Consider the following 11398-nt stretch of genomic DNA (forward strand, 5'->3'; position numbering starts at 1 on the left):
GACTACTGCCCCAGATCATGTACTGCCAGGCTTCCTTGTGGGGAGGTGGGGAGGGAAGCCTTCATTCCTGCCTTATTAGGTTCCTTCACCTGGGTCTGGCCTCTTCAACACAGCTCCGGGCCTCTGGTTCAGAACTAGCCTCTTGGCTTTGGGGAATGAGTGTAAACAGGCAGGAATGGTGTCCCAGCACATGTGTTGACTTCAAGATGAAGAGATGCCCCCACCAAATGCTGGAAGGAATGGAGGACTGAGTGAGGCCTTTGTGATAAAGACAAGTGGGAGAAATGGAGGTGGAGGAAAGCCATACTGATTCGCAATTGCCCTTGCAGAACTTCTGTGTGACCCTGGGGACATCACCCCACCTTCAGGAACCTTGTTTGTGAAATGGGCCTGACAGTCCCAGTCCCCTCCACTTCCGAAGCTTAGCGATTAATGAGCGAATAGTCATGGAGATGCTTTTCAAGCTGTCAAGCACCATGTGCTGGGAGGCGCGTATGCTTCCTGAAGAGGGTGGGTACTGAGTTGGGAACGTGGGATGCTGTCATCTTTAACCTTATTTGGAACAAGGCAAGGTAAACATAAAAACAGATGGGGTGGAAAAGGGACTTCTCTTCTTGCTCTCACTTGCTGTGTGTGCAGGGATTCGTCAGCCCTTGCTGGGTCTTTCTGCTTACCTTCTGTGCAGTGGGACTGTCGTAGGTGCTCAGCGTGTAAACTGCTTTGTGCCTCTCAGCAGCAAGGAAGGAGCCAGGTGGATGTGAGATGAATGGGGTGGTCCCAGCCCTGTATGCTGTCACCACTGCAGGGAGTCCCCTACGGAATCAGGGCTGGCCACAGTGGCTTCTCCTGGCTCTATCACTAGGCTGTGACCTTGGGCAAGTCATTTATCCTCTTTCTGCTAAGTCAGTTAAACAGGGATGCAACGTCTCCTCTTTCTACCTCAAAAGGTATTTATTTTGAGAAGCAAGGTCAATAATAGATGTGAAAACGCTTTGGGGGAAAATAAGAAAGCAGGAGACAAATGTCAGCGCTTCTTGGAACTTTATCATCCTGCTTGTTACGCTCTTGTTTTCTCTCTTAGCATTTGGCCTTGGCACTAACCTCAAAGCAGGCACTCGGGAAAGTCCTAATGAATGAGCCAGGTGGCTTGTGGAGAGGAACAAGGTCAGTCTGGGGACCTGAGGCTTCTGCCATCGACAAGCTGTGGGATTTGGGGCTAGCCCCTGGCCCTCTGGACTTCTGTTTCCCCATATGGAAATGAGAGATAGGCCCAGCTCATCTCTAAGGATTCTCCCAGCTCATGTGATCCTGAAATGGAAACAAATGAAGTGCTACCGTTCTTTCTTACTCATTAAGTCATCTCTCAAATGTCTATTGAGCATCCACTCTCAGCCAGGCATCGGAGCCTGATTTTATTTTTGTTTTCATAACTGTCCTGCAGGGTATACAGGTAGTAGCTAGCCATATACCCATTTGACAGCTGACACCATGGAAGCTCAGAGAGGAGAGATGACCCACCCAGGGTCACACAGTCAGCAAACCACGGGGTTGGGATTCAAACCCAGACCTAAATCCAAGGGACATGCTTATTCCACCTGCCACATTGCTTCAGTCTCCCTTTTCTCTGCTCCCTTCCTCCTCCCCCCATGGAATCTGGCTTCCCGAGGCCAGCCAATCCTTTTACACAGTTTGGAGAGGGGGCTGGACTGACTCCCCCCTCCACCAGATGTTATACCAGGAAAAAACCTTCCCCTTCTGCCTCCAGCTCCCACCCGCCAGAGTTCTAGATAGGAGGGGAGAGCTCCTTTCACTGTTGATGGGACCCCTTGCAGGGCAGCAGGATGAGCCGGGTGAGACTCACCTGGGCCACCTGGATGTGCTTCCTAGCCCTGCCTCCAGCAGCTGGCATGACCTTGGGGTGGTTGCCCCTCCCTGTGGTCAGGCCGGCTCTACTAAGCAAAGACGGTCTCCAGCGGAGGGCAGGTGCTGTTGGCTCCGGCGAGGATAACGAGCGCTCCTCATGCACCTTGCCCCCTCGGAGTTACCATCTGCTTGGCAGATGCGCCTCCCAGGCCTCTGGGGCTGCCCCAGTCTCCCTCCCGGCATCGAGGAGCCCGCACCTCATCTCAGAGGCCATAGTCTCTCCACAGGGCGCACGGCTGTCGCTGGAAGGGAGGCCCCCGAGGGCAGAGGGCGGCAGGCCCGGGACGTCCCCAGCGGAGGCAGAGGACGCCGGGAGCCAGGCATCCCGGGCGAGCCCGGCGTAATGAGGCGCTCCCTTCTGCGGGAGGCGGGGCTGCCCCTTCCCTCTCCCCCTCCCCCTCCTGGAGGCCCTGCGGGAGCCGGAGTCCAGCGCAGTTGGGCGGGGGCGGGGGCGGGAAGTGAGGCCTCTCAGGTCGGACTGAGCCCGGGCGGGAGGAGAGTGTGAGGCCCCAGTGGCTGGGCCCTCAGGGTCTGAATTGGGGAGCAAGTGTGGTGGGGGAGGAAGGGCTCTCCGGTTTGCAGCTGGCGGGGCAGGCTGTGTCCGCGGGTCGCCCTGGAGCCCTCCGATCTTTGCCCCGCAGCATCTGCCCCCTAGAGAGATCAGCATGATTCCGCCCTTCCCCGCGTGTGCGTCGTCGGTCCGCTCCCTCTCCAGCTCCCGGAACCCTCACTCCCCCGGAGGTCCCCTCGGGAGGCAGAGCCGGCTGCGGGGCGGGCGCGCACCAGCTCCGGGCTCCGTAAACACCCGCGAGCGGGACGGCGGGGGCTGGGGGCGGGGGCAGGAAGCTAGCGGCGGCCCGGGCCGGCCGGCGCGGTCCCGTGACGTCGCTCCGCTCGCAGGGATCTCTCCCCGAGGCCCGCGGGTCCCCTCCTCCCCGCCTCCTCCCGCCCTCCTCCCCGCGCCTCGCGTCGGCGCCGCGGCCGGCATTTCTCCTCGCAGCTCGCTGCCTCCTCTATCCCTGCCTCCCTCTCCCCTCTCTGTCTTTCTCCCTTCCTTCCCTCTCCGACCCTCTTCCTCTCCCTCCCGATCCTTTCCCTCCTCCTCTCATCTTTCCCCTGTCTCTCCGTTCTAGCTCGTCCCCCCACCACCTTTTCTTCTTTCTCCTCCTCTCCTTCCTCTCCCCCTCTCCTCTGTCTCCTTCCACCGTCTCCCCTGCCTCCCTGTCTTTCAGTCCCTGTTTTTCAGCCCCGTCTCCCTCTCGGTTTCTCTCCTCCACCCTCCCTCCGGGTTTCCTCCCCGGTGCCCTCCCTCCTCTCTCCCTCCCCTCCCCCTCCGCCCCTCGCAGCCCCGCCGCTCGCAGCTCCCAGTCTGCCTCCCCGAACCGGCGCCGCCGCCCGCACTCACCGCAGGACCGGCCCGCCCGGCTCCCGGGGTGCGCCCTCCTCGGTCCCGCGCCCTCCGGGCTCGCAGGGACGTCTCCTCCCTCCCGGCTCGCGGCCCCGCCCGGCCCGGCCCCCGCCCAGAGCCCCAGCGCGCCGAGGATGTGAGTCCTGCTCGCCTCTGGCGGAGCAGCAGCCACTCGCGCGCGGAGCCGGAGCGCAGCGCAGCGCAGCCGCGGGCGCTCTCCGGGCCGCTCGCGCGAGTGCCGCGCTCTTGCCCTAGCGGCGTCCCCCGGCCTCTCGCCGGCGCCACCGCCGCAGCAGCCCGCGGGCCGTCCCCGGCCGGCCGCCCCCGGCCCCAGCGCCGCTGACCCTGTCCGCCGCGGGCGGGGACGCGGGCGGAGGAGGCGCCGCGGCGGAGCCCCCGGACGCGACCATGTCGGAGGTGCTGCCCTACGGCGACGAGAAGCTGAGCCCCTACGGCGACGGCGGCGACGTGGGCCAGATCTTCTCCTGCCGCCTGCAGGACACCAACAACTTCTTCGGCGCCGGGCAGAACAAGCGGCCGCCCAAGCTGGGCCAGATCGGCCGGAGCAAGCGGGGTGAGTTCGCGGCCCCCTTCCCTGACACCCCCTTTTTCCCGCGCCGCGGCCTGAACAAGGGTTGCGGAGGTCTCCCACCCGCTGGAGCCCGTTCAGACCCGACGGAATCCCTTCTTGCAGAATTGGGGGATCCCGCACTGCGGGTCCGGCTGAAGCGGGTGGCAGGAACGCGTCCCCCTAAGCCCGATCCCCGGCTGGGTCACCCCGGGGGCGTGGCGGCTTCTAGTTGCAGCTGGGGGTCCCCACCCGCGGCAAAGTTTGCTTTTTGATTTGCGCCCCCCACCCCCGCCTTTTGCGCAGTGTAGTCACAGCTGCACTCGCTCCACAACCCTATGGGGAGGGGGTCCCAGGGCCCCCCAGGGGACGGCGTGGGGACCTGCGTGGGGAGGATCTCATTCCTGCGGGGAAGGCTAGGGTGTTCGGGTCGCACGGGCTTTTCGTTTTACTTGGCTTGGGAGGGGGTTTGCCAGGCCTGGGCGATCCGCGCGAGAGCTGGAAAAGCCCCAGAGAGGCGGAGACGCAGAGAGGCTCCGAGAGGAGCTCCAGAGTCGCGGGGATAATGAGGGGGACCGACGGCTGCAGAGAGAGACTGAGACGCAGGGATGGAGGGGAGGGGGTACGCGGGAGACCGAGGGTGGCAGAGACGGAGACAAAGCTCCCGAGAGGGGAGCTGAAGCGGGAGAGACAGAGCCGAGGACGCGCGTATGGGGAGGACGCAGAAGCCGCCGAAACAATAAGGGCGACCGACACCTTAGACAGGGAGAGACAGAGACCTCGATCAGCGGCCGGCCGTCGCGCCGAGGGACTACTGATGGAGGGACTGAGAAAGGCGAGGCTAGGTCGAGACGGTAAGAGAGGCGGAGGTTACGGCATGTGTCCCTGGCAGGCAGTGAAGGGAGGCTCTGATCTCTGCCGCAGCGGGGAGCGCGGGGCGGCCGAGTCAGTCGGCCAGCGGCGGGGAGAGGGCGCGCAGGAGGGGGCGCCCGTCCAGGCCAGGCCCTAACCCCCACCCGCTGCGTGTCGTGGGAACCGGTTTTGGCGTCCCCTCCTGGTTCCGCTCATCTCCGCACCTAGCCTTGCCCACCGGAGCTGCGCTCGGGACTTACCGGGGGTCCCGAGACCCAAAGACTTTGGCTCCCTCTCCTATCACAGCTCCAGACATTTCTGTCTAAATTAGTGCACCTGGTGCGGGGAGGACGCGGCCAGCGCGCGCCCTGGCTGCAGCAGGAGCGGCTGGGTTGGCGCCCTCTGTTTCCTTTTCTCAGAATGGAGCTGAGGCGAAGGCTGGAGGATAGAGGGTGGTGGGTGGTTCAGAGGAAAGCAGGGAAGGGACCCCTGGCAGGCACGGAGGAGGATGGAGCTGTTTCACCGCGCAGTGAGCCCTGCTCCCTCGCCCTCTCCTCTCCCGACCTCCCACTCTGGGCATAACGGGAAATGTCAGAGACCTCTGGCTAGGCCCAAGCGCGCTCACCTCTCTTTTCCCCCCTTTTTTTGCAGTTGTTATTGAAGATGATAGGATTGATGACGTGCTGAAAAATATGACCGACAAGGCACCTCCTGGTGTCTAACTCCCCCAAAGACAATGAGTTAAGGGAGAGAATAAGAACGGCGGTAACAGTTATTGGCAAAAAGCATGAAAAGAGAAAGCACTTTGAAATTTATTACTAGCTTGCTACCCACGATGAAATCAACAACCTGTATCTGGTATCAGGCCGGGAGACAGATGAGGCGTGAGGAGGAGGAGGAAGAGAAGGCTCTGGGCTCCTCTGCAAAAATAAAAATAAAAAAATAAATAAAATTTTAAAAATAATAAAAATTCACTATATACACATATAAAGAAATAAAAAGTCTCAGTTGCAGCTATTTGTCAAAATTAGTATCTATTTCTTTTTATATACGGTGAATATTGCGCAATTATAGATCTGGATTTTGAACCACTTAATGAAGCGGCAACACCAGGTGTTTTGAGGTGTTGGCATTCTTTGCTGATTTGGCTGTTCCCAATGTTTACATTATTTAATCTTGCAAAAATGGTTCTGTGCACTTGGATGTGAAATGCTGTCCAGTTTTTTTTTTTATGTTGTTATCCTTGGATGTACAAAAAATTCAGAAAATGATCTCTGTAGATACTCTGTTTTATTTTGGTCATCTTTAGAAGTTATCAGGAATGTGTTTAAAACAAGAAGAGAACTTTTCTAAGGAATGATACATAGAAAAGATTTTATTTTAAAATGAGTTGTAAAGCTTGTGTTTCTTTGTTGCTGCAAGCTATTTGCCCAAGTTAATGCAAATGGACACATTTTTTTATGTCAGAACACACACACACACACACACACACACAAAACAAAGAAAAAAATGCTTGAGCTTTTTCTAACCTCCCCTTGCAGTCTGTTGTGTGAGCAGCCTGTTTATTTCTCTAATATTATGTCAGTTTATTCTCTTTAATGGACTGTAAAAAAATGTAATCACAAGAGTGCCAAATATCTTGAAATGCCAAAAGGCATTTTAGTTTCTTTTCTCTGTGCTCTGAGTCCACGTACAGGAATGCTTGGAGTGTCTTTTCTGTTATTTATAGGGATTCTCTTAAGGCACACCAGCTGCCTGTTTTGCATGGTATTTGCAAAAATGCCTCTTGCGTGAGGAAATCTTTTACCATTTTTTGTTTGCAACTTTGGACCTCAAGAGGTTTCCCTTCCCTTCCCCGTTCCCTCTTTTCTTAATTCAATATTCTGTATGTTGCACCTTGAACCAGCACACAGGGCTATTTCTCCAATGTACAATAAAAGAGTCGTTCCTGTGTCTCACTCCTCTCTTTTCTCTGCTTTGGCTGGGGGGTGCGGTGTGGGGGACACGACTTGCTGTTTGTGGGCTGGCTGCAGACAGGAAGGAGGGATGGTGGCTTTGGTGTGTGAGGCAAAAAGGCAATGTTGGGGGCCCCTATGGGTGGGCTCAGATGAGAGGAAAGTTGGACTGGACTGGCAAGGCCATCCCCCTAAGGTGAATTTATTCCATTTTGGCTTTGCAGATTGAGCTCTGACTGCATCCCTGAGGTTTTTGCCATCTCTGGTGGGGTGAGGGGAGAAAGAGGGATACTGTGCAGGGAAGCAGGCAGTCTTGTTAAGAGCGACTTTGCAGGCTGGCAGAGTTGGATGCAAGTCCCAGCTACCCGACTTCCTAGGTCTTTAGACTTGAGTAAGTGCCTCAATTTCCTAATTTGTAAAGTGAGGATAACTCAGCCCCTGCCTCATAGGGTTATTAGGAGGATGAACACAGTGCCAGCACATGGGAACACTCAGTATCAGGCCACTCTACGCATATTTCATACTTTGCCGAGGGCCCCCAGTCCTCAGAGGCAGGGCTGCAGGTGAGTTGCGTTCTGTCTTCATCTTCACCTTCCGGGGCTCACAGGTCGAGGGATGCGGTGCTCCTGGGGGTGCACGGCCTGAGAGTTTTCAGGCACCTGCACTTATCAGCCTTCCTCTAATCATCAGTTAGAAAGGCTTGATAGGAAGACAAATCTTAGCCCCTTGTTACGCTTGGGGCAGTCAAAGATCATGGAGCAGGCCCCTGGGGGAGGAGGGTTTGGGAGGAGGATTTTGGCTGAAGAAAGACTGGGAGAGTTTTTTTTTTTTCTCCTGGGCTATTACACACCCAGAAGTGCTGGGAGCTTTTAATGTGTTTGTGGTAAAGCTGTCAGCCAGGTGTCACAACACAGCTCACAGTGACAGGAGCCTAAGTGTGACTCAGACATCAGGTAAGAGGCTAGGAGAGGGGAGCCGGCAGGAGGAAGAGGGGCTCCAGAGGGCCCAGAGGGGGTGATGTCTCAACCTCCTTCCCAGGCAGTGGAGGCCCAAGGGCTCAGGAGGTCCCAGCAGAGAGTTCTCCATGCAAACAGTTATTATTGGGAATGGCGAGCAAGCTGGGGCTGGTGGGGCCAACAGGAGTGGGAATGCCAGATTGATTTTCCCAGGCACCTGACCCTCCTCCAGAACCTGCTCTTCTCCCTTCTCACCCGGGGACTCCCAGCACCTGGGAGCTGATAGGCACCATGGAGCTCAGCCATCCCCTGGCATTGCCTCTGATAGGCTGAGGGGGACAAGGCATCAATCTGCCGAGGGGCAGAAGCCATGTGAAAAGATCCTTCCGGAAGACACGATTTGTGTCCACACCCAGGAGTAATTGCCACTGACGTGATCAAAGCACTGTGTAATTACAAGGTGTTTTCTCTCCTGTTTTCCTATGCAATCATCCCAGCACCCCTAGAAACCCATGAGTCGCTCTCTTCAGTAGGTAAGGAAATCGAGGCCCCAGAGAGACCAAAAGGATCGCACAGCCTCTGCATTAATTGAGCTCTTACTGTATACCAGGCTCACAAAACCCTGTGAAATAGGCACTATTATTATCCTGATTGTACAGGAGAAACCGGGGCTCAGAAGGGTGAAGTAACTTGTATAAGGTGACTCAGCTAGTAAGTCACTGAGACAGGACTGGAACCCAGGGTCCACGCTTCAGGAGGGGGATGCAGGGTCATCTGACCCCAGGCCCAGGCTCAGTCCCAGCTGCAGTCACTGTCCTTCAGCCTTAAAGGTCCTTTGTTGGTTTGTTGGTTTGAGGCCCTGTGGGCTCTGATAGTCATTGTGTAAGGGTTTAGAAGGGGGGCAGGGCATGGATGTGGTCAGCTAAGGCCTAAGGCTGTCCTCTGTTGGGAAGCAGGGAGTATGGGAGCTCTCGGCCAAGGCTGCAGGTCCATTTTAATAAGTGATGTATTAAAATATTCCTGCTGGAGGCCACCCCGCCAGCAAATGCCGGATCCTCTGCTTGGGAAGACATAGTTCTCCTTTCCGAAGGACCCCATTCAGCAAAAAGGAATATAAATCTTTTAAATACACTATAGCATCAGGTAAACATTTGTTGAGAGGGCACTTTGGGGACTGGGCAGATATCAAATTATACCGAGTGCAGGATATGTTTGAAGTGTCCGGTTAGGTAGCAATAAATATGGAAAAGGCTATTAAAAGTCCAAGGTGGGGGAGGTCTATAGGCCTCCACGCATCAATGGGAGCATGCCAGCGCTGCATTATTCAAACATAATTAATTGAATGGTTGTAATAAGCATCCATCTCCCTGGATTCCGCTTCCGTGGCCTGTCCAGGCTGACAGCCTGAAGGAATATCAAAAAGCACCTCTAAGGGGGAAATTGGCAAATTAAGTTTTAAAAGAGAGGGACTTGAAAATTACTGCTGTCTGGAGGTCACAGATGAAGGAATGAGTAAGGGGTGCCTCTGCAGAGAGCAGGGAGGGGACTCCCAGGGTCTGGGGGCCTGGTGGGAAGCTCTGGCTTAGAGGGAGGGGTCAGACATTAGGGTGGCTGGTACATGGGTTTGGGACACAGATGTCTTGGATTTGAAATCTCTCTTCTATACTTTCTAGCTGTGACTTGGGCATTTCTCAAGTTCTTTGGGCCTCTGTTTTGCCTTCTATAAAATAGGGATAATGACAATTCTCACACATCATTAGATGGAAACCCCTCCCGTCTCCCTGCACAGGGCCTGGTGCATAATAAATGGCAGCCATCAATATGAACATGTATGAAGTGACTACCACGTGCCAGGAAATGAACTTTTAAGATCTAGCCAACCGTTTTTGTTGCATGAAGCTTCTTTGCATATAGTTTTGGCAGTTGCCCTGAGGGTCAGTGGAGGCATCTTGGGGGTTTGAAGGGTGGGGTCTTGGGTGAGGAGGTAGGGAGTGGTTTGGGGGGATCAGCCTGCCTCTCATGATCTCCATCAGCTCCCAAAATGTCCTAATAAATACAATCCTAAGTAAATCCACATGCTTGCCTTCCAAAGGCAGAGTCAAGAGGAGTCTCTACCTGCTTCTAACCAGATTGCCAGAAATCTTCCTTCTCTGGATGGAGACTAAGAGGTACTTACTTCTTGCCCTGGGAAGGGAAGATCTTGGCTTTCTGCTCAGATCACTTCCTTCAAGAAGAGTTCCTCAGGTTTCTTTCATTGGACAAATATCAATTTAGCACCTACTATGTGCCTGGTACTGTGCTAGGCTATCTGGGTATACCATGGTGAACAAAATGGATGTTTTTCCTGAGCTTGAAAATGATGATTCTTCCTATGGAAATGAGGTTGGAATCTAGGGGCTTGGATACCCCCCACATCAGAAGCTCAAATCCTTCATAAATGGCAAAAAAGGGGAATCAAAGATAGCTAGGTTTTGAGGATTACCTAAAACCCAGACAGATGACTCGCTGTTTAAAAAGTAAACTTTTAGAACAGTTTTAGACTTACAGAAAAGTTATGCAGATAGTACAGAATTGCCATGTACCCCAACCCAGTTTCTCCTATTGTTGACAACTGTCATTACTGCGGAACATTTTCCACAACACTGGTATGTTATTGTTAACTAAACTCTGTAGTTTATTTGGATTTTATTAGTTTTTACCCCCCATTCTTTCTCTGTTCCACAGGGTCTCTCACATTGCATGCAGCCATCTTATTTCCCTAGGCTGCTCTTGGCTGTGGTAGTTTCTCAGACTTTCCTTGTTTTTGATGGACTATTGGTCACGTACTTTGTAGACTGTCCCTCAGGTGGGGTCTGTCTGCTATTTTCTCATGGTTCAACTGTGGTTATGGGTTTGGGGGTGATGTGCTGTTTCCATCACATGATATCAACTGTCCACGCTATAGACACGACTGATCGCTGCTGATGTTGACCTTGGCCATCTGGCTGAGCTAGTGCTTGTCAGGTTTCTCTCCTGCAAGATTACTCTTTCCCCCTGCTTTCCATACTATACTCCATAGAAGGAAATCATTATGCACAGCCCACACTTCAGGGACAGGGATTTATGTTTCACCGCCTTGAGGGAGGAGTATCTCCATAAATTATTTGGGATTCTTCTGCACAGGCGATTTGAGTGACCCATTTTTCAGTAGTTCGAACTTCGCCCCTGTGTTGGGCAAGGCCACTGTGAGTTAGATTTAATAATGAATTCCAGGCAAATGGGAGCAGTGGGGGGGAAAATAAGAAAATGCCCACAGGTGCTGCCTGATGACCGATAGATAGTCTTACAAAAGAAGAGATACAAAAATTAATAAAAGTAACTTCCTGTGGAGGGGAACTGTCACCCTGGTTAGAAACTGTGCAGAATTTTTTTCTTGGAAACCTTCAGGCAGCTGCTCTGGTTTATAAAGTCTGCCTATTGGAGGCAAGGAAAAGAGAGAGAGAGAAAAAAAGGTTGTCGTTATTCCAGCAACAGAGATTCTCCCAAACCATATGCAAAAATAAACCAGAGGCGACTGGGCCGTATCCGAGGAAACCTGGCAGCTGGGCTGGAGCTTGTGGGGTGGCCCCTAAGGGCAGAGATTCTGCGTCCAAAAGTGCCTGCTACCTCCCCAGTGGGATTGAGAGTCCCAGAAAGCTGCTGGATCACCACTACCCCCATCGTGGCAGTACCAGGCCCCCATCTGTTTCCCCCAGGA

The 11398-nt window shown here is 54.2% G+C and overlaps 1 protein-coding gene across 2 annotated transcripts; it reads left to right on the forward strand.

Annotated features, from left to right (window-relative positions):
* Positions 1 to 2883: 2883 nt before the first annotated feature.
* Positions 2884 to 6709, forward strand: CAMK2N1 (calcium/calmodulin dependent protein kinase II inhibitor 1). Of its 2 annotated transcripts, none has more exons than XM_054503110.2 (2): positions 2884 to 3905; positions 5403 to 6709. In XM_054503110.2, exons 1-2 carry the CDS (start codon positions 3740 to 3742, stop codon positions 5471 to 5473), a joined length of 237 nt encoding a protein of 78 aa, XP_054359085.1. In that variant the 5' UTR covers positions 2884 to 3739; the 3' UTR covers positions 5474 to 6709. The 2 variants fall into 2 exon arrangements, with proteins under 2 accessions (XP_054359085.1, XP_054359076.1); XM_054503101.2 differs by lacking the exon at positions 2884 to 3905 and adding an exon at positions 3915 to 4753.
* Positions 6710 to 11398: the final 4689 nt, after the last annotated feature.

Source organism: Pongo pygmaeus, chromosome 1 (assembly GCF_028885625.2).
Source record: "Pongo pygmaeus isolate AG05252 chromosome 1, NHGRI_mPonPyg2-v2.0_pri, whole genome shotgun sequence".
In the NCBI taxonomy this organism is placed as follows: Eukaryota; Metazoa; Chordata; class Mammalia; order Primates; family Hominidae; genus Pongo; species Pongo pygmaeus.

What these genes read in the sequence shown, in the direction of transcription:
- CAMK2N1 (XM_054503101.2), top strand. Translation starts at nt 4,465, where the DNA reads ATGAGGGGGACCGACGGCTGCAGAGAGAGACTGAGACGCAGGGATGGA. An exon ending in GGCGAGGCTAGGTCGAGACG is followed by an intron (nt 4,754 to 5,402) that starts GTAAGAGAGGCG and finishes CTTTTTTTGCAG; the next exon opens with TTGTTATTGAAGATGATAGG.